General features: G+C 44.6%; 10 protein-coding genes across 10 annotated transcripts; 6 read left to right on the forward strand and 4 right to left on the reverse strand.

Moving 5' to 3' along the window:
• Positions 1-328: 328 nt before the first annotated feature.
• AOL_s00210g41 (uncharacterized protein) lies at positions 329-3,372 on the reverse strand (the record flags this gene model as incomplete). The annotated part of the gene is made up of 2 exons (XM_011128843.1): positions 329-2,115; positions 2,184-3,372. 2 exons carry the CDS (start codon positions 3,370-3,372, stop codon positions 329-331), a joined length of 2,976 nt encoding a protein of 991 aa, XP_011127145.1.
• A 1,211-nt stretch (positions 3,373-4,583) lies between these two features.
• Positions 4,584-6,158, forward strand: AOL_s00210g42 (uncharacterized protein; the record flags this gene model as incomplete). The annotated part of the gene is made up of 3 exons (XM_011128844.1): positions 4,584-4,622; positions 4,690-4,892; positions 4,961-6,158. The coding sequence occupies 3 exons, from the start codon at positions 4,584-4,586 to the stop codon at positions 6,156-6,158; spliced, it is 1,440 nt and encodes a 479-aa protein (XP_011127146.1).
• A 1,377-nt stretch (positions 6,159-7,535) lies between these two features.
• Positions 7,536-8,763, forward strand: AOL_s00210g43 (uncharacterized protein; the record flags this gene model as incomplete). The annotated part of the gene is made up of 3 exons (XM_011128845.1): positions 7,536-7,638; positions 7,727-8,484; positions 8,569-8,763. The coding sequence occupies 3 exons, from the start codon at positions 7,536-7,538 to the stop codon at positions 8,761-8,763; spliced, it is 1,056 nt and encodes a 351-aa protein (XP_011127147.1).
• A 439-nt stretch (positions 8,764-9,202) lies between these two features.
• AOL_s00210g44 (uncharacterized protein) lies at positions 9,203-11,333 on the reverse strand (the record flags this gene model as incomplete). Its single annotated transcript, XM_011128846.1, has 6 exons — positions 9,203-9,399; positions 9,496-9,772; positions 9,824-10,264; positions 10,353-10,448; positions 10,520-11,065; positions 11,196-11,333. 6 exons carry the CDS (start codon positions 11,331-11,333, stop codon positions 9,203-9,205), a joined length of 1,695 nt encoding a protein of 564 aa, XP_011127148.1.
• A 2,183-nt stretch (positions 11,334-13,516) lies between these two features.
• AOL_s00210g45 (uncharacterized protein) lies at positions 13,517-17,378 on the forward strand (the record flags this gene model as incomplete). Its single annotated transcript, XM_011128847.1, has 6 exons — positions 13,517-13,594; positions 13,805-14,392; positions 14,535-14,581; positions 14,692-15,064; positions 15,160-15,367; positions 15,460-17,378. 6 exons carry the CDS (start codon positions 13,517-13,519, stop codon positions 17,376-17,378), a joined length of 3,213 nt encoding a protein of 1,070 aa, XP_011127149.1.
• Positions 17,379-18,157: 779 nt separating this feature from the next.
• AOL_s00210g46 (uncharacterized protein) lies at positions 18,158-19,561 on the forward strand (the record flags this gene model as incomplete). Its single annotated transcript, XM_011128848.1, has 3 exons — positions 18,158-18,345; positions 18,421-18,502; positions 18,569-19,561. 3 exons carry the CDS (start codon positions 18,158-18,160, stop codon positions 19,559-19,561), a joined length of 1,263 nt encoding a protein of 420 aa, XP_011127150.1.
• Positions 19,562-20,057: 496 nt separating this feature from the next.
• On the reverse strand, positions 20,058-20,464 carry AOL_s00210g47 (uncharacterized protein; the record flags this gene model as incomplete). Its single annotated transcript, XM_011128849.1, has 3 exons — positions 20,058-20,114; positions 20,191-20,394; positions 20,462-20,464. 3 exons carry the CDS (start codon positions 20,462-20,464, stop codon positions 20,058-20,060), a joined length of 264 nt encoding a protein of 87 aa, XP_011127151.1.
• A 744-nt stretch (positions 20,465-21,208) lies between these two features.
• Positions 21,209-22,495, forward strand: AOL_s00210g48 (uncharacterized protein; the record flags this gene model as incomplete). Its single annotated transcript, XM_011128850.1, has 1 exon — positions 21,209-22,495. One exon carries the CDS (start codon positions 21,209-21,211, stop codon positions 22,493-22,495), a length of 1,287 nt encoding a protein of 428 aa, XP_011127152.1.
• Positions 22,496-23,482: 987 nt separating this feature from the next.
• Positions 23,483-24,282, forward strand: AOL_s00210g49 (uncharacterized protein; the record flags this gene model as incomplete). Its single annotated transcript, XM_011128851.1, has 4 exons — positions 23,483-23,722; positions 23,818-23,863; positions 23,936-24,202; positions 24,263-24,282. The coding sequence occupies 4 exons, from the start codon at positions 23,483-23,485 to the stop codon at positions 24,280-24,282; spliced, it is 573 nt and encodes a 190-aa protein (XP_011127153.1).
• A 322-nt stretch (positions 24,283-24,604) lies between these two features.
• On the reverse strand, positions 24,605-25,843 carry AOL_s00210g50 (uncharacterized protein; the record flags this gene model as incomplete). The annotated part of the gene is made up of 1 exon (XM_011128852.1): positions 24,605-25,843. The coding sequence occupies one exon, from the start codon at positions 25,841-25,843 to the stop codon at positions 24,605-24,607; it is 1,239 nt and encodes a 412-aa protein (XP_011127154.1).
• Between the last annotated feature and the right edge of the window lie 505 nt (positions 25,844-26,348).

Genomic DNA, 26,348 nt, shown 5'->3' on the forward strand with positions numbered 1-26,348 from the left:
GGGTATTTATATCACTAGAATATGCATGGATGGGCGTTTTTTGAGAATTAAATTTCTTTTGGAATTTATATTTTATGTTTTTTTTCCCATGAGAATTGAGTCAACGTCAACGATATTGATTTAACTTCCTATTCAAGATGGCCTGTAAATATAAACTTCCTGCTCGACTAGCAAGGAAATACCACACCTCAACACGCTTCATTAAACAATACATGAAGTCAACCAATTCCCTTAAATCATTCATTCATAAAGTACCGAAGCTACTGTTCATAACTAGCTTCGTAATCAACGTTAACCTGTGATTAACATCATACGAGAAAAAGAAAGACTAAGACGGCAACCCTCCACCAACAAGGAACCAAGCAACCACAGGCAACGCCAACGACGTCCCCGCATTCTTCTGCGAATCAATAATAATCTTCCCATCCATCAAAAGCGCATACCTCGCCCCTCTGACCGTAAACCCATGTATACTCACAAGCTTATTAACAGGACTCCTAGCCTGTTTCTCAACACTAACCATAGCCAACTGACAATTAAAGTGTCCACCGGGACAATTAGGAGCAAAGTTATTTTGTCCGCTTAATAAAGACGTAGAATATATTACCACGTTATCCGAGTTGATAATCCTCAACCCGAACGCTTTAGCGCATTTGGCGTATGCGGCGCCAGTGTGGGATTTACATATCGTAGCGAAGTTTGGATCTGATAACGTGGTGTTGATGACGCCGAACGGTGTCGGTGCCATGGGGTTTGGTTGGAAAGAAGGGTTTGTGGATTCTAAACTTGAAGCGAAAATATCGGCTGAGTTTTGGATTTGATATTGGTATAATACGCTGTTTTGAGATGCGATTGAGTACAGCCAGATACTGCCGGGACTGCTGTCTATGAGGACCCCGCGACCTACGTAGACGTCTAGAGGTCCGGATGGGGACGGTTGGATGGATTGGTAAGCTGCTGCGGCGTAATAGTTGTTTTCGAGGTAGATATTAGAAGCGTGGCGGGTTATATGTAGATGCATGAATCCGCCGGTACATTTACTCAAAGGTCTGGCGCCGTGGCTGCATTGAGCAGCTTCGAGACCGCTGAAGGGTTGTGCGCCAATGACGGAATGAGAACTCCACATCCCTCCGACGTCGTTAGAAAGGTCGGGACCTTTGAGGTTCCATTGGAAGGATATTGCACCTGCTGAACCGGATTTGGCTGTAACTAGGATATCTTGGATTTCTACACGACCGGTTTGGCCGGGTTTCCCGATTTGCAAGACTGGATGTGGGTTTTTGACGTTGCTGAAGTAAGAGCCCGCGGCTAGGAATTTGGGCCAGACTTCACCGACGATTCGGGTTCCTGGGTGGATTAATAGAGTCCTGGTAACGATGTAGATACCATAGTCGACGAAAATGGGACGGTTAGTTGATGCTGCCAAGTTGAACGCTCGTTGGATTTTAGCAGTATCGTCTGAGATTCCGTCGCCTTTGATACCTTGGGACCTTAGGCTGATAAAGTCGTTGGGTTTGAAGGCTTCATAAGCTGGGGATGGTTGATTTTTGGGATAATAGACTCCTTTTTCCTGTCCGACTCGTAATCTGGGTTGGGAGGATTTGGGGTTCGTTATTGGGTTTTGCATCGTTGCGACTTCGTAGGTTGGTGGTGTATATCTTCGACCTTGGGCCCATAAAGTTATGAATCGGTAGGTGTTTACAGGGGAAGGGTTGTAGATGTTTACTCCATTGTCCCTCTGAACAACGGTGATACCGGAGGCAACAGTGAAGCGTTCTATAACTATTGAACCTGCGCCATTGGGGTATGTTGAACTTCCGCCCCTCGCGGTTTTTATGAAGACTTTGGCGGAGATGATTTCACCTTCTAATACGACAAGGGAATTGACGGCTTGGGAGACCGGGGGGCCAGGGTTTGTCTTCGAGGCGTCGATTCCGATTGGAGTGTTGTAGATAAAGAGGTTTTTGAGGGTCAGAGAGTAGGATGAAGTTATTCTGATGCCGATGCTCCCACTCTCAAGAATTGCAACATCCCTGAGGGTTCCGGATTGGACTGATAGGTCGATACCTATCTCGCCCCAGTTCGTGGAGACATCTGACATCCAGATATGGGGGGCTGTTATAGATAGAAGTATGATTAGGTGACTTATTGTGATAAAATGCATATAGAAACCGAAAACTTACTATTTGAGACCACTATACCACGATGCTTAGTGCCTTTTACAGAACTCATTAAGGTCTCTAATTCGTAGAGACCACTAGCATATCCGGCATTCCATCTTATTCCAGCGAAATCCCGTTCAGGAGGGACCGTCCCACCAATGAGGATAAGGGATTTGAGTGTTATGAAATCTCCAGCCCCAGCGCCAATGTTCTCTTTCACTTTCGTCTCGAGAATTGCCGAACCAGCGAAATTCCTCCCGTTAGCTCTGATAATAGGCCTTTGTCTTCGATTTCCAAGAATTTGAGTATTACGGTATATAGGTAGAGTTTTGCTGATGATATAATCACCCTTGGGAAAATATATCAGAGAAGGAGGAATATAGGAGTTTTGGCAGTTAGAGCCTTTGCAAGTTTTTCCTTCGGATAAAGCTCTGATGATGGCTTCTGTGTCATCTGTTACACCGTCGCCTTTGGCGCCCCAGCACTTTACATTTCTGTATACGGGGTAGGAGGAGTTTAAGTGCCATAGACCTTGATGTTTAAATTGATCTAAGTAGTATGGCGTTTCGCCTCTTGCGACGGCTGAACAATTTGGCTTTGAAGTTGTGGAGGTCGTCTTCGATGTTGTAGTAACGGTAGCTCGTGAAGAAGTGGTACATGGTGGGGGAGTCGGGTTAGGAAACGGTTGTCCAGGGCAATGTTGTAAACAAGTTCCCCATAGACCTCCGCAACTATTTGTCATGAAATCCAGACATAAGGTAGGGCAACTTGAAGTTGTAGCAGGAGTTGAAGTACATGACGGTAGGGGTGGTTCAGTTATAGGTTGACCGGGGCAATGTGGAAAACATGTGCCCCCGGCGTTGCCACAGCTGTCAGGTGTAAAATTGTCTACGCATATAAGATTGCAATTTGTATTTGGTGGGGAAAGTGTTCTTCGAGTTGAAGTACATGGCGGTGGAGTCGGGTTAGGAAAGGGCTTTCCAGGGCAATGTGGTACACATGTTCCCCAAAGTCCTCCACAACTGTTTGTCATGAAATCTAGACATACAGTTGGGCATGGTGAAGTTGTAGTCCGAGGGGCCGTAGTGGTAGTGGGTGCTACTCCTCTCTCTTGGAGGTGATGATAGTTGATTCCGGCAGAGACAGGAACAATTTGGCAGGCCAGTGTCGTAACGAGTGACACCAGCTTGAATTTCCAGCCGCTATTCATTTTTGGTCATGCAATTGAAAGTCTTCTGCTTTCACATCGACTGTATAAAATTGCAATGATCAATTGAAGTATGGCTAATATGAAAACGAATGTAGAGATCTTTCAAGCGAATGAATAGGAACGAAGGTGGACAAGACCTATGAGAGTCGATTGTATGGGCATCCTGTAACATCATGGCCGGCGACATCGAGGGATTATATATTGTAAAAACGTTGGAAGATTGTAAAAGTCCAAGGTGGGCCCAGCGCACAGTCATTCGCAGATTTCTCAATTCTTTGATAGACCGCTTGATGCATCCGAAGTCGAAACACGGCATAATGCCAATATTCTCAGCCGCGAGCAGGCATATAATAAAAAATGGACTTTTTCTTTGAATTCTGCATCCCGTCTAGCGAAGGATACCTGTCGTTCGTTGGTTTTTGTTCGTTCGCTCAACCCTGCTTTCGCTAGGGCCAAGACAAATTCTCGTCTATTTTTCCCGGGAGTGGACTCCGTGTTACGTGATATCTCTTTTTAATCTTTAGCTCTTGTGCATCTGATAATACATCGGTATGTATAACGAGGGATGCATTTGGGTGGAATGCATGTTCTCCTTGTAAAAGTGGGAGGCATGTTCCGTCTTGTTCTTGGCCAAAAGCCCAAGGTAACCCTACTGCATCAATGTTGATCTCGTGAAGATGTTGGAAGATACCTGTTGGTAGCAACATATCAACTGAAGGATTAACTAGTGAATGGATTAAGGGACCCGGGCGAATCACAGGGATTAAATTCCGAGTATAATCCTTGGAAGGTTGCTTTGGTAGATGCATTCGAATTCAAGCACATATCATATGCATCGGCGTTGATATTCCGAACTGTTCTATCATGTTGGAGTCGACGTGGTTACATGCAAGGTGATATAATAATAGTATCAAATCGGTTCTCATCGGGTCTTGAGAGATATCAGTTTTGATATTGATAATGATATTGATAGCTGTTGTGAAGTATTGTGCACTGATCATGATTTGAATGTTGAAACATCGCAGGTACTAGCACTATATGGACGGTGGATGACTAAGCTAAACGGGACTAACATGGGTTGAGGTCGTGTGGCTCTCGCGCCAAGGCCTGTCGCAAAAAAAGAACATCCAAAAATTTTTTTGTTCGCTCTCAGGACAACCACATCCCGACATCGACGCCTCAACAGTCTGCACAAACTGACCACCAATAAAATGACAACGTCGGCATCCACTGCATATAGCGAGGCTCAGGTATAATAATCCATATTCTTTGAATGGTACTATTGACCCCAATTGCTAATTGACCTTTCATTTCTAGGCTGCCAAAGCCGTCGCTGCCCTCAAAGCCCATCTCGCGACAAAGAAAACAGCTGCTCCAAAAGCCGCTTTATTCGATGACGCCGACGAATCCGACCTAGAGGATGGCACCGTCGGAGTCGCCGACCCGGATCTTGCTCTGTGGTTGATTGTTACAGCGAAGAAATTCTTCACTCAAGATAAGAAGACTAAGCAGGAGCGAATGTATGATACAATCCTCACTTCCTCATCCTGTTGTCACCATCGCCACTAATATCGATATCATTCGATAGTGTCCTTCCAAACCCTTACCTCACTTCTCCATCTCCTACATTTACAGTTTGTTTGATCACTAAAGATCCATCGACCTACTACCGCTCCCTTGTCTCACACCTTCCATACCACCCCTCCTCCCTCACCATAATCGCTCCTTCCAAGTTAAAAACCAACTACAAAACCTTCGAATCTCGCAGACAACTCGAGCGATCTCATGATATCTTCCTCGCTGATGATCGTGTAATCCCACTCCTCCCTTCCTTGCTCGGAAAATCCATCTACCGACGTTCGGCAAAAGTCCCAATTCCCATCAAACTTTCTAAAATTGAGCCACCAGCCAAGGATGTCGAAGCTCCAAAATCGAAACAACAAGCCGACGCAGAGAAGTTGCAAAAGGAAATTGAAAAGGCTATAAAAGCTACTTACTTCGTTCTTGCTGCTTCAGCTTCTCAGACTATCAAGGTTGGAATTAGGGCTCAATCGCCAGAAGAGGTTGCACAGAATGTTACAACCGTTATGACACATTTGACTACCAACGTCTTGAAATCTGGGTGGAATGGTATTAGGGCTGTTCATTTGAAGGCTGCAGAGACTGTTGCGCTTCCAGTATACTTAACTGAGCGTATATATGACGATGAAGATGTGTTGACCGAGGAGGAGATCAAGCGTATTGCACACTTGAAAACTAAGGAGGGTAGGGAAGAAAGAAATAAGGAGTTGAAGGAGAAGAAGTCTGAGAATAAGAAGGGTAGGGATGAGAGACAGAAGACCAAGAGGAATTGGGATAGTGACGCAGAGGATGGGGAGGACCAGTATTTTGTCAGGAAAATTAAGCCTGCCGGAGAGGAGAAGAACAAGAAGAGAAAGGCTGATGGTGAAGTCGAGGCGCCAGGAAGTGCGAAGAAATCGAAAGTTGATGAGAAAGCCGCTACAGCTGAAAAGGATGATAGCGACAATGCTGAAGAGGAAGATGGAGGAGTCAAGCTACCTAAAACCGTCGACCTATCGGAACAAGCCAAAAAATTGAAAATTGGAGACAAGAGGATTGCACCACCAGCACTAGCCCTAAAAGAAAAGAAGGACAAAAAGGAAACTAAATCAAAGCCTGACAGTGGTAAAGTTGGGATTAGAGAGCAATTGAAGAGGAAGGCGAAAACGAATGCTGCTGCTACTGCTGCTGCGGCAAAGGGGAAAAAGACGAAGGCGTACCAGTGATTGATCCATTTAGTTTAGTATGAATGTCACTTCAATTGATATTGCGGTTTCTGACGGGTTGTTCCTCTTTCTGCTTTGCTTGGAGTTTTAGAGAAAAGTGGTATCTAGTTTACATGTATAATAGCCTTATATATATCGCTGTCTGCTGTTCTGGATATATACTGAATGACTGTGGTTACTTACCACCCCGAACCTTCCACCTCTTTCTCCTATCAACACTAGAGAGTACCATCATATATGTTCATGATGTATCGCAGTAAAATAGAAAAAAAAATGAGTGGAGATCATGATTGAATAGATGAAAAAGTAAAAAAGAAAAAAAAAGATTCACAAGATAGATCCTTGGACCTCGAAGGCAATGGAAACGCTTATGCGCTAGCTGGGAATCGAACCCAGGGCCCATCGATGGCAACGATGGATTTTACCACTAAACCACTAGCGCCTTTGAAGGTTGAGATTTTTCTCGTGTGATGGAGGGGCTGGATAGGCAAGAGGGTATATAAATCATAGATATCAGAGAAATGGTATCAATCAACTCTAAAGTACCTTCTAAATTAGCAATAAAATTACATACGTAGATTTGGTGGTGTAAATATCATTTCCTTCATTTTCTATATATATTTTCTGTATTTCTCCTCTCCCCGCGCGCTGCTTTCTCAGGCCCGAATAGAATATACTCCGGGTGACTATCAATTGCTTGAAATTCCACAGTTTAATCGGTTTGGTGACTTTTCATCAATCTCAAGGTCACGTGTATAACACACCCAAATCCGTAGACGATGATCCCTGCAGGTGCGACCTAACAACCGGGCTAAGGACTCCTTGAGATCGTCACCAGGCCCGTCGTTTCACTGCTCTTGGGGTCTTTGCAGGGTCTCGAACCTCATATACGTATGCATGGCTATTATCTGCGGGAACATGCCGAAATTGCAGTTTTATAATGGTGATCTCCATGTATCTTGCAGTTATACGAGGAACGATAACGTTTTTTTATGCTGACAGTGCATGCGCATGCGCATGCCATTGAATCGGGCGACGGGCGCGTTCGTTTTACAGTAAGTAAATTAGTGGCTCGCCAATCGCACCCTACAAAAGCACCACACGTCTTCCGGCGCTGTCGCAAGCGCATTCGTAATCCTCCCCTCCGAACTTCTAAGACCCCACTTGACATATATGTGGATTCGGATAGATCTATAAAAGCTTTCTCGGAAGAATTGCGGTCGCTTTTTTTTCTATCAAGGGTTTCGAGTTGGTTATGTGCCGATAGATTCCCTGGTCTTACGCGACAGCAAGTCAGCCCCTTCGCGGATTCGCCAATTAATTGTAATCCATAATCTATAGTTTTCTGTATCATACAGATAAACAAAAACTCTCACAATGGTTCGCGGGACAGCTTCTTTGTATGTACTCCTCGGCGGCACATTGGCATCGCTTGCCGGGGCTGTATCGCCTCTCCCGCTGGTCATCTGGCACGGACTAGGTATGTAACTAAGCCGGCTATATATTGCGAATTATTATGAAATTATTAAGAGAAGACCGCAATTGATTGACCATGACTTAAACACCAGGCGATACCTTCGACAATCCGGGTTTACAATCCGTCGCTGATCTTTACACCTCCATATACCCCGGCGCGGCCACACACATCATCCATCTCGCCGACGATGCCGGTGGTGACCGTAAGGCCAGTTATTTCGGATCCCTTCACGACCAAATGGGCCAAGTCTGCGACCAACTAGCCTCTAATCCAAATCTTACAACCCCACTTGCACCCTACGGATTCCATGCTCTCGGGTTCTCCCAGGGAGGATTATTCATGCGCGGATACGTCGAAGCGTGTAATTTACCAAAGGTACATACGCTGGTTACGTTCGGTAGCCCTCATAATGGGATCAGCGAGTTTGTGAAGTGTAAACCTACGGATTGGTTGTGTCGAACGGCATTCGGATGGTTGAATGCGAATAAGTGGAGTGATTGGGTACAATCTCATGTTGTTCCTGCACAGTATTATCGACATCCCAGTCCTGATGAGATGGACAGGTATTTGGAGGCTTCGGGGTTCTTGGCAGATATCAATAATGAAAGGGATACTAAGAATGAGAAGTATAAGTCTAACCTAGGCGGGTTAGAAGGAGGCTTGGTGTTGTATAAATTCGATGAGGATCAGGTTATTATTCCAAAGGAGAGCGTATGGTTTGCTGAAGTGGTGGAGGATGGTGAGATAACGTGGCTGACGGATAGGACTTTGTATAAGGAGGATTGGATTGGATTGAAACAGTTGGATGCAGCGGGAAAGCTGAAGTTTTTGAAGACAGGAGGGCAACATGTGAGTATACATATATAACTCTGGTTTTGAACTAGATTCGGAGAGATGGGGCGCACAGTTACTAATTGATTGGCTGATTGATAGATGCATATTACGGATGAGTTATTGAAAGAGGTATACACAAAGTATTTGTGGCAACCTGAGGGGGTTGAGGCACGAGAGATCGATGGGGAAAAGTTTAATGAGGGACTACTGACTTTGGCTGAACCTCATCATGATGATGGGGAGAGGAAGTATGGTGCAGACACTCAAGAGCCCCTACTAAGAGTACAGAATTAGAAATATGCATACTTAGGTAGTTAGTGATAGTCGGTCTGACACTTTTTTCCAACTCTATATATCTAAGTCTGTCTGTTACAGCCTTGCACTTGTATTACATCGCCTGAGATAACGAAGCACTCTTGCCTTGATCATATACTAGGTAAATTAATTCGACACTATTTGTAACCGCGTAGCATATCTATTAGCTATTTAAATCGGGATTTGGCAAATTGATTGTTATTCATTGTTGGATAAATGGCCACGGTGACAAAGGATCCTAGGAAGGGCTTATATCGATACGGTACTACAATTTTGCATTCAGATAAGAACAATTAATGGCATTACTGGCAAAGGCTCCCGCGTAGTTCAGACTGGGATGGTATACCGGTATTGAAGGGGGAAAAAAACAACTTTATTATAATGATATATATTAATATGCCTACGACAGCTATCAAGGTTAATACCCAGATGGCCGTCGTGGTGGAAGATGTGGAATTCCCCCGGGCCATTCGTCCTTCTCAACACCATTCCATACGATATTTGGGCCCCCTGGAACCCGCGGCCATGCTAAATCATATAAATGCTGTATTACTTTTGTCATTGGGACCCCTTCCGAGATATAGGACGCAAGCAGTCCTACAACTATGCCAACGGCTATCAACGTTTTGGTGCGGAGGATTAGCTAAATAATAGAAGAAATCGCGATGGAACCTGCAGCTAGCTGATTCATGGATTGGATAGATGACTTACCAAACGACACACTTGTAGCTAACTCAACCCCTGCATCGGCGTTGAAGTCGGGTCCAGCGACGTGAATACCCTCTCCAGGAGCCCAGGCCCTGATTTTAACGTCATTAGAGCCTGGTATATCATCGAACATTTTCATGTCTTGTCTGTCCGATGCCCCGACCGGCACTATGACGTCGGGGAACTGTCCACTTTCACTTGTTGGGGATAAATAGTACTCGGGCTGTTGGGGTTCCGAAAGGAACAAACGTGATTTTGTAATGTTAGTGGTGGCCGGGTGCTAGTTATATACTTTTTAGGATTATTTTGGAAAGAAGCCAATGTTATGTACCTTTGCATTACGGTTGTGGGGATTGTTTTTTGTTATTAGTTTCTCATTCCCGGTACTAGTAACAACAATGATACCCTTGCGATTCCGAAAAACCGTCATTAACTGCACGGTAAGCCATCGAATCAGGTCATTTGTTCTCATTTTTTGATCAGGCGGGTCGTATACATCCGCAAAAAGCCGATTGTCTGGCTGTACTTGATCGAAAAACCAAGCGCATGATACTATAACCTGTTTGAGGCCACCGTCCATTACTTCATCGAAGACCGATATCAACGCATTGAATAGATGTGCTGTAGTATAGTAACCGTATTTATTGTAATACTTTACGAACACAACATCTGCTTTCGGTGCGTAACCAAGCCGGTTGTGCGATATGAGGCTGAGCATAGCCGTTCCATGGTATCCGAAGGCAGTTATGTCTCCAAGGTCAGTGGCATGATCCTGTCAGTAAGAGTGAAAATAGAGTTCAGAGTATCAGTAAGATAGTTCTTGTCGATTAATCTATATGATTATATATCTTTTTGATCACAGAGGTTTTCTGCGGCACATTCGAGTATTTGGAAGGCCTAAGGGTTTGCCATACCGGTCCAATTGACATATTCTCTATTAGTGGACGAAAATTTCCCTATTTAGTTCCGAGTATTGAGTTAGATAAATAGCTGTGTATGATGATTTAAAGGCGGGAGCAGAACTTACAATAGTATCCATGTCTACCCCCGTCTCGATAAGATAGATAGTGACGCCCTCACCCTGTGAGCACCCGGTTGTACTTCTGGTGTAGCACCGACCGCCAATCTCCTCTAAACTAGTGTTTGGTGATTGACATATCTTTCGTCTCTCATAAAAACTCTCTACTGTTATGGTGATATTATGGTCAGCGGTAGGGCACGATGGGGGCTTGGGGGCTGGATCCCGCGGTCTGAGATTTGAGCCTGAGCTGGCATCTTTGTGCTTTCGAACCCTCCCATCATGGATAATTGGGTTGTCATAACCTAACTCCCACCTATAGTCCGGTTTTTCGGGCTTCGATTTGGGCCGGCTGGGCTTGGGTTGGTTCGGAAGACGGTTGGCCATTGAACCGAATTTAAGTTTTCCGGCGTGTTTAGAATTAGGCTTGTTTTTAATTTCTGGCACTGTTTCGTCTGGATCCGGATCCACAACGCCAGGTTTTATAATGGCGTCTGCATGCTCAGTTATTCGGTTGGGGGGGGTGGCGAATGGTACCTCTCCCCACCCAGCCAGCTATAATAGGAGTTAGGGACAGAGTTTATATATGTATATATATTGATTTTACATCCTATCAAGCAACTACCACTAGTGCCTTGGAATGATTGCTAGAATGTCCAAAAGATCCATTAATGTAGAAACTTACAATTCTTTCATGTCTTTTATAGATTTTGCTCAATTCCTCCTCGCTACAGGCCATGTTTTTATCTGTTTTAACAGTGATGAAAGGTATACCCAGATACTGACTGTTATGGCCACCGATTGAAACCTTGTCTTGAGTCATTCCGCACGGCAATAAATCGTCCACAATGGAGCTGATTTCATAAAGTTGTCTCCAATATTTTACCTTGAAAATAAACCACCAAAGCCGAACGTTATTCCCATATTCTTCTATCCCTCTTTGATGGCTAGGTACTTGTTTTGACTCGCACTGATTAGGGAGAAATACAGATAGAACAACAAGAAGGAAAGATATGTATACTGAGGGGGTAAATGCGAACATCTTGATCAAAGATATGGGTAGTAAAAAGAAAGTGATGCTAGGTCCATGGAATTTCAGGTACTGCATCTGCATTAATTTGACTTCAAAAATTTCTCGGTAATGCGTAGATATATATAACATTAATTTAGGGAGTCCAAGAGCGTGGAAGGCTTTGTTAGATATCGAAAAATATATATATCTACATGTTGGCTTAGCCTCGATCGAAAGCCTCGAAGGCGATCGATACCGGGGTCTAGAATTATGATGTCACATCAAAACTACGTACGCCGTGTGGGATATATTTGGATATTTAGGGTAAATTAAGTGCTCATGTACATGTGCCTGTTATCTTTATATCTGAAAAATAGCTATAGACATTACATTACGTTACGTTATGGTAACGTTCCGAGCTGAGACTAAGACATTGCAACCTGCAACAAGATTCTAAAAACTGGGTTATATAGCTAGATAAACACCGATATCAAAAGTGTACTAGATACTATTATAGTAGTTCCAAGCCAAACAACTACTTCTTCAAGGTCTGAGAAGGATATATATGCATGTATGGAATCCAGCCGCCCACCATATGCTGTTGTGTAAGAGGCTGGGTGTAGTTGCTATCGAAATGTTGGAATGTTGGAAATGTTGTGTTGCTGCCGGACTTGCCTTCAAGAACATCTATTGCAACTCACGGAACTCTCAATGCAATGCAATGAGACCATTGTAACTCCAAATCCAACTAGTCTAAACTCGTTGAGTCTAAATATCCAACTAACTGGTTCATAAATTTATATTCTTCTCTTATCTAGACGCTCACTGACCATAATAAGTTGTTGTAAGTGGGGTTTAGATTAGTCCGCCGATGCATAATATTACGTATTACGTATTCTATTAGTTGCCGTTTAACGTTTTAACTTGATAGAATGATTGTGCAAAGGCCATCTTCAAAAAGCGGAATGTTATATCATGATAAATATCTACCCAGCTATATATTCCTTTATCTATATATCGGTGGTATATTGAGACCGAGATTTTGGGTTATCCGAACCTAAGTATACTTCGAAAGGTGTCTCGTCGATTAAGGTGCACGGTGGCCGTCAAGCACTTCCGGGAAACTATTGATATACTGTAGTTCGGGGTTTCTTTTTTTTTTTTTACAAAAGTACCAAGGGAAAGGAACCCTATACTAGCCTATCTATTTATATCTACCGGATCGAATAAGTTCTATAAATTTAGTCACACATTATGATCGTGTATGTCTAGAGTGCTTGGAATCGAACACGTATGCACTTGCGACATACAAGTTTCCAACAAACATTGCAAATTGGCCAGGACAGCGAAGTAGCGATAGATCTAGATCTATACCAATTGGATCTTTGTACATGCCTGTGACAAGACCTAGAATTTCAAGTGCGGTGGGAATTAAATTTAGGTTCATGTTTTGCCTAGACGGTTGGTAGTTAATTGTCGATGATTAGATTTTTGTTTTCTTTCTCGTCAGAAGTAGGGGTTTTTTAGACTTATATTCGATTTGGGTCTCAATTGTATATACATATATAATGCTGTAATTATTAGTCTCGAGACCAAACAAGAGTTCAAATTTGATATCGATTTTACTTTGATTGTTCTATTTCCATAATCTACTTAGGTATCTTGCTTATCGATATATCTGGAAGGTCTGGTACCCCTATAGGCAGCCCTTTTCTGCTTCAAAGCTTGAAATGCCCACTAGGGGAGATCTTACTTCACCATAAATTCACCATGGCAAATCGATTATTCATCAAAACTCTGTTGGTATTTTTCTTTAACCTTTTCCTGGCAGCATTTTGCATTCTACCAGATGCGGGTCATTTCCGAGAGGTACCTACAGCTTGGATAGCCATACTATGGCAAGATATGTGGCTTCACGAGGATGCCGGCTCGTTTTGGTCTCAGGTATCATTACTACGAAAAAGTTATCAGAACGCTGATAAGCATATTTATATATGCCATCATCAAGCAATTGGAACGATATTTGTAGTATTCCCGGCTACAAAGCCGGAAGCATGGATCCTATATTTTCAGTATGAACATCTAGTAAGTAGCTAACACCTTTTGTTCTTCCTTTCTACTTAATCTTTCGACTTGATCTATCCACAAAAATACCTTGCTGCGATATTCTTCGGTACGGAATTCCGGGTTGGTTGTTACCTATTTTAGACGTTTCTCCCGTGTATTAGCGCAGCTTTTCTCTCAAGATGAAATCATTACTAATTCTGCCTTAATACTTTAAGTTTCACTATTTTGGCGAAGCTGTTATAGGAGTTACGGCCCACACTCTAACGAAGCAGCATATTTTGGGCAGTTATATCGACGGCCCCGATTTGAATACGCGGATCTTGCGGAAGCGCCCTGATTGGAATGTTGGCATCTCAAGAGCTCGAAGGAAGAGGAGAATATCGGGATTCGACGGAAATGATCTCGGAGAACGAGGAGAGACCGACATTAACACTAGAATTGAAGGCCATAGTCATACGGTGCATACGGGTGTGGTTAGGTTGGAGATGCCCACGCGCACCCGGGCCGATGATAACTTAGAGAGGAGGAAGGCTGAACCCGTAGAAGATCCTGAGGAAGAACCCGAGGAAGATCTTCGCCCCCCCAACGCCAAGGAAGGGCAAGACTTTGGTGCCGATGGCGAGATGTTGTGGGTGAAAGATCATGGCTGGGGTCCTAAAGTCGCTGGGACTGCGCCAGATGAATGGAATTATAAGAAACCCGCTAGGTTCTGGGAGAGCGGACTGAAAACTTACTGGCATCATAGTCAGGGGGAAGGTTCAGTTGTTTATGTGATTGACAGTGGACTGAATTTGGCCGGTATGGTAAGTCTGATGCACTTATCCTAAAGTACAATGGTGTATTGTAAAGAGTTTGATGGAGGCTCCGAATTTAATTCAACTGAAGGTCTGTCCAAATACGCGTATACGCTTGCGTGCTTACAAGTTCCAACATCCATATATATAGGGATTTCAATCATACCACAGGAAAGAGCGGAGCGGCCCATATATGTGGTAAGTTAACACCACTTGATATCCCTTAACTAGGTTTGATTCAAGTCTCTATAACTGCCTTATATAAAGATGTGGCGGTTTTGTAACATATTATTATTCGACACATGCAGGGCAGGTCCTTACGCAGAGCCATGGAGAAATCAGGACCCGGATAACCATGGGACGGGGGTCGCTTTTCAAATTTTAGGGTTCCACGGCTATTTCGCCGGAAGGACAAACCTTAAGGCTGTAAAAGTTCAACCACTAGGTGCTGCCAGTGTAGTCTCAAACTTGGGTTTCCTCGATGCACTTATCAAAATTTACAAAGATATTCTCGCAAATCATCCCAAAAATCCAGTTATTATCAACATTTCATTATGTCTGTTTGAAATCGACCCAAGGCGTAAGCGACGATGGGCCGATATTGCTATCAGGTCAATTTTTCTCTTATTGAAGGACTTAGGTAATGTTGTGGTAACGGTGAGTGCGGGAAATGGTAAACCGGTAAGTATTAAGGCCTCCATAGCGATTATACCTTGATGAATAGGTTGGGATTTTAATTAATATACATGAGCGATCTTCGGGATATGCATATGTAGGAAGATCCATTGAACTGCTACCCAGCGACCCTCGGCGCAGAAGCCGAGTTCGAAAATTTTATAATAGCGGTGGGAGGTGTCAAACCCAGGACTTTTCGGAACAAGTATCAACAAGCGGACTGGATGAAGATTTGGGCGCTCGCGGATACCATTGCCCCTCGTTATGAAGATTATGACACTTTAGAGATGGTTCAGGGGACATCTTACGGTATAACCCCTTTTAAAGCTCCTTGAGACTTAATTGATAGTCTTAGGATAAATTAGGTGTATAAACCCGACACTAACTAAATTTATAAATAGCTGCCCCCGCAGTTGCAGCCGTGCTTGCATATTTTGGGGGAATGGGGATGACGATACAACAAGCGGTTCATGCTATGTACGATTATGCGTACGACCGGAGGAACCCAGAAAAATATAAAGATAAACCAGTGCCCAAAGTAATATACAACGGGGCTAGGGGGGTATGGTGCGGCAAATGGGCTCTGGATGGACCTAGAGATTGGGATAAGTTTTTCTGGGAAAAGGGTACTTGGGACGACAACATAGCACATGGGCTGATAAGTGATCCCCGCCATGGCCCAGGTGACAAGATAACCCTCGCCTACATACATCCGGCACATTGTCCAATATCTACTTCGACAAGCTCGAGTTCAAGTTTTTCGACAAGCTCGAGTTCAAGTTTTTCGACAAGTTCGAGTTCGAGTTTTTCAACAAGTTCGAGTTCGTCTGAAGCTGACTCTTCAACTGACTCTTCAACTGCTCCGAGCATTACTTCTTCGGCAACCCCAAGTGTGTCTTCAGAGACTCCGACGGAGACTCTTTCACTTCCAACGTCTGCACCAGCAGAGGAAGAGGAAGAAGAAGGTGAAGGTGAGGCGGCACCTGAACCGACTCCGGTGGACGTGGAGCCCGTAATCCCCTCGGAAGCGGGAGTTGTTCTCTGGTCGCCTTTGGGTTGGCTTGCGGCGGAGGCTGTGATCGTACTGGGTGGGGTGTTAATCCTCGTCGTCCAGTTATCAAACGGTACATCTGCCACAATTACGACTAGCCTGACGGGATTAACATCAGGACAGAGGGTGGAATTAGCAACTCTGATACCTTCATCTCTCGATGTGAAAACTCACCCGGCAATGACAGTTCCAACGAATATTGCGAAAACTACGGACAAGGATTTTTCGATCCCGTGGTCTACGAGGGCATTCACTACCAGCCAACCGACGCCTACGAACATCATTATAACCGCCCCTGGGTGGACATCTACTGCAACTCACCCTATCGCCAAACCCCCTCTATCATGGTCAACAGCTGTGGCAAATCCCCCAATAAAATTCCCATCAACATTTCACAAATCCACTGTGACGTTGACAGCGGCGGCCCCAAAGGATTCCACGGTAAACCACTGTAATGGCCTTAAGTTGGCCAATACGGATAGCGGCAGCCCAGACAAAAACTTCAAAGTTATATATCACTACGCTAACCGGGAGCTTATTGCTCAAGGTATTCATCAAGTCTGTGCCAGGAGGCCTGGACTGGAATTGAAGAATGGGGGAGGGAGCTGGATACAATTATTTTATGATGGGAGCCCCGAAGAATTTGAATTGGACTTGATCTGGTTTGATAAATATCCAACGGATGTAGAATGCCTTGATAACTTCTTCCATGTATTGGACGGTTGCGACAACGATAAAAAAGAAAACCCGGAGAATTGGAAAGGCGGTGGCACGAGAGAAGTAAAAGGGGGCAATGCTGCAATATATCGGATCAATACACTCAATTCAAGGAAGCCTCCAAGAAAGGTATGGGGAGCATGTTATATTAACGAGAAGTGGTTCGATTTTGAAAAGTGGCAAGATGGCGTCGAGTTTGTCGTTTGGGGGTTTGGATGGATGGATGCCGTTAACATACATCAAGAACCGGACGGGAATGTGGATTTTCGGGTGGATTTAGACGCTTGCCAAATAATTCACTTCTTCTGGAAGTGGGTCCGCGGCCCACTAGGACCGGAAACTCCATGGGAATGGCGAGCCCAGGTTATTGTCAAGAATGACAAAAAAAATGATGCTTGCGTATTGAACGTTTTACGAAAGTGGAGCAAGATTTCGGGCCTTAAATGCACGACAGACGACCTGGAGAAAGATGTGACATATTTCCCAGAATATCAGAGGAAGTATTTTGGTAAGGAGCCAGCCCCCGCGAGGGTTCGGAGATGGCATTTATAAATGAGCCCACGAGTTCTGGCGGCAGAATTAGAGGTATTAGTACTTATAAATAGTATCTTTTGTATATTTTCATGCAAATATTACCCCCCTACTCGCAACACGGGGCTCTTCTAAAGTATTCGGTCTTTGAGATAATATGTATCATGTGAGAAGCTTAGAGAGCAGTACTCATCTTAATTGTTTCTAGGAGTGATAATATAAATTCACGACGAATGGACATGTCGACAGCCTATTCGAGGTAATCACTGTGTTGCCGTTGTATTTTGTAGCTCCACTTTAGGACTAGCGGAACTTGGCATCGAGCAAGGATTAGGAGCCTCGATTTCTCGCGCGACATAACCCTCCCAAAGTAAGGTCTCTTTCGATATATCCCTTCTTCGACTTCTTACCAGGCGGAGCTTCAGTAGTTCGCTCTAATAGCATCTAACTGCTATATAAATACTTATATAAGCCGTTATATCGAAATAGTCCGTGAGATCCCCCAATTCACTTTACTGAAAGTGTATGTGAAACAAGTGCTTATCTTATTGGGGTGCTGTGCGGTTCTAGATCTTCACGTTTTATGTCCGTCGCGGAAATCTATAACGACCACGAGTACTTTACGTTCTTATTAAGGCCGTTCCTTATCGCACAACGTCTCATGATATAAATTATGATCAACAGCCATTAAATCTCACTTCTACTTGTTATTACCGTCACTACTACCCCCCTCGAGATTCACACACCTCAATCTCAAGCCCACATATTTATCCAATCACCAACATTACAGAGGCCCCACGATGGCACCAGCCAGCGATGACGAAAGCGGAGAACCTAGGCCAAGGGTTCTTCAACGTTCTCGGCCGTACCTGAACGAACAGATGATTACGGATCTAAAGCCGAATCGGGTGTTGACACAGTCGCGCGATCAGCAAGGTGCTATTCACGTTTTTAATATGGTCTGGGCGGTTTCGGATGTCTTGGGATTGTATGTTTCTCCGGTTATACACCCTCTTTTTGCTGGTTCGGTAGTCGAGATGGAGGGCTAATAGGTTGGTGGTAGCCCAAATCGAACGCGGTGTACGGCGATGGCATTGTATCATCGAGTGCGCCTATACTACCCCGACATCGACTATAATATTGCCGTAAGTAACCTCATCAAAATTACTGATCCATTAAAAAATATGGATGGAGTCTAACATAGTATCTAGGACGTCGGCCTAGCGTCCCTCTTTACCGCCTCTAAATTCGAAGATACCCTAAAAAAGTCGCTAGAAATCCAAGCTGTTGCTTACAACATCCGATACTCCGGTGATGATCCCATAAACTCCGACTCCCCGGTATTAGAAGAACAACATCGGCGTATAATTGGTATCGAGCGACAAATCCTCGAAGCCTGCAGCTTCGATTTCCGAACACGACACCACCAACCTTTTTTGATTAAATTCTCGAAGTTTTATAATGTTTCGAAACCCATAACGGCGTTGGCGTGGTTGATTGCTATCGACGCGCATAAGACATTGGCCTGTTTGAAGGCTACACCACAAGAACTTGCATTGGCTTCCTTAATTATCGCGGCCAGATTACGTGGGATTCGCCTAGGAGTTATTCAATCAAGCACGACCACGCCATCCTCGGCTACAAATTCACCAATCGATCCGTCGGCAACGATGTCACCTGGGAATTTCGCTCCGTCGACTGGTCCGGCTGTGCCGGTTGTCTACGACAAATGGAAGACAAATTTCGCGGCGGTATTGGAGACTTGTCACGACATATTGGATCTATATACCGACCACCTACACCATACGTTCGTAGGACCCAGAAACGGAGCAGATGCGTTCATAAGGGTTCGTATTGAACTGAATCGTGAAGCCAAGAATGAGGGTATATCGCCGAATAATAATAATCTTGGCGCGGGAATGCCGCCGGCTAGTCCCGTAACACCGGGGAATTATGGGTACGGAGCTCCATATAGTGATTCTAATGGAAATGTGAACGGAAGGGCCGACCGGGAGAGGGGTAGAAGGGAGAGGGACGAGGAGGAAATTGTCGTTACTGCTGGCGATAAGATCAGAGGGGGGGCTAAGGGACAGCAGTTGACTGATAGAAGTTTACACGGTAGTGTGAGGTTTACTTTGAGTAAGAAGAGGGAAGATGAAGAGTGGAAGGCTATTAATAAGGCAGTTGAGAGGGGGGAACTGTAGCAGCGGGTATCTATCTGGGTGGATAAACCGGTGGTGCCGATACCTTGACGATTTTGAATTGACATCTTTGGATAACTGGATGGGGTTTTGCTTCATTTCGAGACGATATATAACTGTCATTGGAGTTTAAGGAGTTATAATCCGACCATGTACAATAGATACACGTGCATTGCATTGCGAGAATTGACGACATCATATTGTTCTGCAGCGACTGTTCATGTTCGACTTTGATATAGTCCCGATCTGGAGACATGGAAGAGCTACTATTCTTTAATTCGAGATAAGGTAGTCGCCGTCGCCGCCGCCGAACGAAATTTCATTTGTCGATGTACTAATATATACAAATATCGTATGACTTCCTAGTAGTCATCGCTCGGACATAACCTCGACGATACATGCCATCTGATCTCTTCGTAAGATCAGTTGAATAGCATCGCCAGGATACCCTCTCTGTACAACCAAACAAACCAATTGCCTGATACCCCACGTTCCCGATTTACGACGATTCTCTCGCTCTCTGATTCGCTTCATATTCTCTGATCTCTCTCGACCACTATTGCATTCACAAGTTTTGGTCAGCATATACCCCAACCCCTCACAGCGCCCGGATAGGATACAAAAAAACCTACCCAACGACTAGGATAAAACCTCCCTTTCTCAGGCATATGTTCTCGATGCTCGATCCTCGAGCTCAAGTGGAAGGCCATGGTGCATACACCTAGTAACAGGGCACCCATTGTAATGGTATTTGTCCGCCAATTCTTAGGTTGACCGTACCAGCCTCCGGCCGGAGACCAGACGTGTTTTGGGTAAGGGATCTTGCCGCCGCCGCCCTAGAGTTCGCACGGAGAATGTGAGTAAATCGTATATACGTCTCGGAGGTTTTTATCGGGTTCGTACCATTGTGAGAAGGGATTTCTGGGTGGTGTGGGTGTGTATTGGAGAAAGGTGGACTGGAGGACTACTTCTGTCTTGATGTTGAATTCGAAGCCGTTGACATCAACTTATCGGTTACAGACAAACAACAGGCAAAGAGCACATCCAATCGGAGGTCTTGTCAGCCAATGGCGCGGGTGTTCCAGTTCCTGTTCAAAGGCGTCTAAGTCTTAACAGACCAGTTTGATCGTGTGCAGGGATTCGGAACTTGGACGGAAAGGGAAAAGCGCCGTGTTGAATTTTTGGCAGCGAAAAAAAATTGCTTGCGGCGGGACACTGCACTCGACACAAAATTGTTAACTTCTAACTTCTAACCTCGAACGTTAACCTCCTCCCATCGGACTATACGAAAGAGAACCCCACCCCGTCGACCAGTTCCCGGCATCTTTTCTTTTGTAATATTGCTGGAGACTGTCGTATGTCGCTGGTCGCCTGATGAACTGACGAGTGCCTTTTCTTCTTCTTTTTCTGTCAAATTGTGAGTGAACATTGGCGGATGAAATTGGCTTCACATATCTACTTGGTACAATCCAGGTGGGATATATTCAATCCGACTCCCCCGCCTAAATTGATATGTACTGACCCAATTGGTATGATTTATCGGAAAAGGTCAAAGTAATCGTCAGCGAAGGGGACAAATAAGACGGGATCCTCTTTTTGTCAGTCATTCATTCATTTGTTATATCATCCGTTGGAGCTTCACATATATCGATGAGGAGAGTCTCGCGGTCGACATGGGACTCCCTCGCCGTCCCTCGACGATGCGTCTGCGGCAACCCAATCCGCCTTAACGACCTTCTGTCTTCCTCTTTCTCCACCACCACCTCTTCTTCCTCTTTCTCCTCACCTTCATCTTCTTCCTCATCATCGTCTTTATCAACATCGATTTCTTCTAGTGCCACTTCTCGTCCTTCATCGATACCCACTATCCGATCTTCATCATCATCATTAAAGCCGAGAACCTCACGACCATTCTCTACAACATCATCTCTAGCCGTCATCCCTAGTCTCCTTCCGACACAATCAGCTAAACTAGCTGCTCTCCACGGTCGTCTCGGTCTACCGAATGGATACCCTCTCACAACTCTCGGCAGGGCATTAATAGACCCAACTGCAGAATCAGAACATCATCTCAACAATGACGGCCTTTCTAATCTCGGAAACGTCTTGCTGGGCTACTACGCCTCCGAATACTTGATGGTTCAATATCCTCGTCTACCTTACGAAATTCTCAAGACTGCTATGGATGGTTATATCGGACCTAGAGCGCTCGCTGCAGTCGGTACGGGATGGGGTGTTGAAGCAGCATTCGCACCAGGTGAAACTGTTGATCCGGGATTACTTCAATTCAACAGAGTAGCACCAGGAACACCGTTATATAAAGTCCAGGGTGGAGTCGGGTTCAATATCCCACGTAAAAGGAATAGAATGGTACCAAATTTCGAAAATAACCCATCCGTTAATGCAGAACTTGCGGCTGAAACCCCGGAGATGAAAGCTGCGAGGGAATCTCAGAGACCCGGACAGGATGCTACGACTCTTCAACTCGCCATGGCTAGCTTTGTTAGGGCTGCGGTTGCTGGCGTATACTTGCACAGTGGTGGATTACCGTCTACGAAGGAATTTGTGCATGCTCATGTCTTGAGCAGGAAGTTGGATGTTGATAAATTATTCCAGTTCGAGCAGCCTACCAGAGAGTTGTCGAGATTGTGTGTTAGGGAAGGGTTCCAGCAGCCAATCGCAAGATTGGAAAAGGAAACCGGTCGGTACTCCAGACATGCGGTGTTCATTGTCGGGGTTTACTCTGGAGAAGAAAAGCTAGGTGAAGGTCAGGGTAGTAGCTTGCCGGAGGCTAAGATTAAGGCTGCTATCAGTGCTTTGAAAGGGTGGTACTTGTATAGTCCGGCTTCCGGGGCTGATTTGCCAAGCAAGACGGACGGGGGCCCCGGTTTGCCGTTTACGCCAGCGGTGATTGATGTCGGTGATATCGTCTCCTAAAAAAAAAAAATATCTAAGAAGAAGGATATCATCGGATAGAAGTGGAGAGAGGTGGTTTCAGGACAGTTTGCTGCAGACTGTGCTGAAAACTTGTACATTTTTTTCTCTGTCTGCATGGAACAGTAGCAGTATATACGCCTCTTACGAACCAAGAGTACTATCGACCAGCTAGCTGCTTCGCGCGCCCACCCATGAAATAGTACCTTGAACTATTTTTGTATATTGTAATGTACATATTTTTGCGCTTTCACTTGTCCAAAGAAACGGTTTCTTTTTTTTTCACCTATCTTGTCTTTTCCAGCGGGATAATTTCTTTTCCAATTGGTAAGTACAACGTAGCATACTATGCCGTTCTCGAAGGTATACGTATCGTACTATGAGTAAGTAGTACTGGTTAGTATGCTAACATACGACTCGACGAGGAGAAAAAAAAGCCATATCTGGCGTGCATATTTTAAAACTCTCAGTCATTGGTTTCCCCGGACTGACCGTTATCCAAACACCCCTGAAATAACATGGAAGACAAAGGCCTGTAGTACAATATTTCTCCGTTTTGTACAGGAACGTTCGAGCCTGCACCGCCATAGCCAGCCTAGCGCATGTAAGCCAAGCAAATTATCAGCTGGTAATTAACGACCGTTTTGACCTGCGTTGTCGCTCTCAACGTTCGATGACCTCAAGTTTCGTTTCGCAAGCTCGGAGCCAAAGTACATAAGAAGTCGACCATTTCTCGAGCGCTTTAGCTGCGCCTTTCTGGTAATAGGTATTATCCTCGAATAACTAAAAAGAAAACTTATTGTTCTTCCACTGCCTCTTAGACTCTTTTGTCGCCTTTTCTATCGATATATCACCCACCCCACATCCTCCTATAGCCAGTATACGTATAGCCTTAACAGACCATTGGCTCAATTAACTTACCATAAAGAATCCGAACATACCGCATATACATATACATATATCACCAACCTTATATATAAAGCATTAGCCATGCTTCCAATCCGTTCACCGCTTTCTCGATCCTTGGTTGCTGTTGCGTCTAGACCGTCGCAGACGACTGCTGTACGGTTATGTACGTGTATGACGGCTCGACGGGGATTGTCGGTTTATAGGCCTCCGGTTCGTGCGAATGCTGTTGTTACACCGGTGGTAGCGAAGTCGATGGGTGTAAGGACGTATATTAAGAAGGCGGATGAGGTGGAGCCTCTTAAGGTTGTTACGTTTGAAGAGGTATGCTTTATTCTATTCTACTTTATATTTAAGTACTTTATATAAGTTTGTGATTGGGGTGGGTTGGTTTACTGATACCTGTTGTAATCCGTTAGGTCAAGAAGCTTTCTGATAATCCGGATCCTAAAAGATTGATTGTCGGTATGTATAAATCCTCTCTAGAGTATTTATTATATTGTATCTTATACTGAACATTTTTTTTAACATATACAGACGTCCGTGAACCACACGAACTCCAAAAATCGGGAATAATCCCAAACAGTATCAACGTGCCCTTCAGCACAGCTCCGGACGCATGGTTCCTCTCCGCAGACTCCTTCGAAGATAGATTTGGATTTTCAAAACCTTCGGAAGATACCGAGTTGGTGTTTAGTTGTAAAGCCGGGATTAGGGGTAATTCGGCGGCTAGGATTGCGAAATCGGCGGGGTATGAGAATGTGGCTAGTTATGAGGGCAGTTGGTTGGATTGGGCGAGGAATAGTAGGTTGATGACTTATCGTGTGAAACAACGTGTTCCGATGGTGCTGACTGTGGGCGTAGCTGGTGCGCCGACTTATTGAGTGAATGGGCTCTTCTTCGTTTTTTATATGTATATGTGCGTGTGAGCGTGGTTATAAGGGGTGGGATGTGGATAGTAGGATGTGGATAGTGGGATGTGGATAGTGGGGTAGTGTTTATGATCACCTATCGGTGGATTGGTTCTGGGGATATTTTATAATTTAATTTTGAGGCGGGGTGGATTGAAATCGTCGTGTGACTTGGTAATTTAGTCTGAAAGTATGTATGTACGATACAAGAACTACCTAAAGTATATTATATATTCTGTAATGGCAGCTCCCGTGCATTATAGTCAATTCCGAACTTCATGAATTCGCGATCTTTTCACCGATAGACATGTGGCCTCCACATTGCAACCACAGGGATCAATCCATAAATCCATTCAATAACAGGAACATCTCCTTTCCGTCCCACTATTCTTCCCTTGACCTTCTCCTCCTTCAATAACTCCAAACAGCCAGGTTCCTTCCTCTCCACTCCCCCCCAAAAGGTTCTGTATCCTGCCAACATACGGTCATATGTAACCAAAATGCCAAGATGGTAGAACCCAATGCTGACGAGTAAATGCCACCATGCGTGTCCTTGCGGGTTGAACGTCGTATAAACCCATTCAAACCCTTCTAAATTGAGCGAGGGGTAAATAAATGGAATCCGACTGATATATTCACAGAAATTGAGATCGGTACTCCAGATACCGATTGCGATACAATAGAACCAAAGCCCCCGTTTGTGAAGCGTTTTAACGTCTTTTTGGTGTCTTTGCAGCAGTGATTTATAAACTGCATCTGAATGACATCCTTTTATATACCCAACACCACGTGGATGATCAGGGTCAGAAGCCTCCTTTGAGATCGTGTAGGTTAGGAAGAACCCAGCTAGTTCCACGGATCCGAAGAGGATGTGAAAGATGACGAATTGACTCGGTCCGCGGAATAAAGTTAGTAATAAACTGCAGGTTACCGCATGTGCTAAAAAGGTGGCTGTGATAATCGGTGTATATGGTTCTCCATTACTACGTATACCGGTACTATGGCGAAGCTGTGGAACCAAATAACTAGCAACCCACCCTTTGGATTCGGTTTGAGATGACGATGAGGATGAAGTCGCTAAAGGAAATGGATCATATCTCCCCACCAGACCAGTCGATAAATGTAATATTGCTGTCCAAACCATTGGTACCTCATCGAACGCCTGAGACCACCACTGAAGACTTCCATGAAACGCCACAGAGCCCCATCCGACGATTTGCAAGGCAAACCATGTCAACCATATCCTATTCACACCGATCAACCTGGGATGTTCTTGTAAAGGATCATAGATCTCTGGGTCCGGTCTACGGGGTCTTGGCGTGCTATTGACGTTTTTGGAAAGATAGGAAAGTGACCATTGGCCTAGTAGACCGAATGATACCATGCATAATGAACTGCAGGAGTTGAAGAATTCGGCGATGTAGAAGGTTATGGTGTAATCTGATTCACACCAGTTTACGGATGAGGTTGGGAGACCCCAGAGGCCGACGGAGGGGTTTGAAGGACGTGGTTGGAAGATGGAGGATATAGTCATTTTTGGGAGTTCCGACCAGCTGGGGGTTGGAAGGAACTAAAGCGCGTTTTGTTAGCGATATATAATAACTCTCGAGCAGAAAAGGTAGAGGACTAGTTAAACTTGCAAAAACGGTTGAAGTCGAAGATATTAAAACTGGTAGTTTACTTGTGCAACTGTCTTATCTTCAGTGGAGCTGACCATGCACGTCCACGTCTGTATTAACATGGACATGTATCGAAAGAAGAAGGCAGAAAATAGGCCCGCAGAGGCCAGGCTTCGCTTCGCTTCGACGTATTCTCGGAATCTCACCACATTTATACCAATAAATCAGTGTTTACTTACCTACTACCTACCTAGGTACTTTACTTATCTTGACTTTCATATGCATCTCGGTTGAATTGTTTTTGAATCCTTCGGGTCAGCCTCAGCTCATCTCGCTACTCGGTCCACCAGCTAGCCAAGTTGCCCATGATTCAATCGAACCGTTTATCGTCTAGCGATGCAATGCATGTAGTTAAGCACG

This window comes from Orbilia oligospora (assembly GCF_000225545.1).
Source record: "Orbilia oligospora ATCC 24927 unplaced genomic scaffold scaffold00210, whole genome shotgun sequence".
Taxonomy (NCBI): Eukaryota; Fungi; Ascomycota; class Orbiliomycetes; order Orbiliales; family Orbiliaceae; genus Orbilia; species Orbilia oligospora.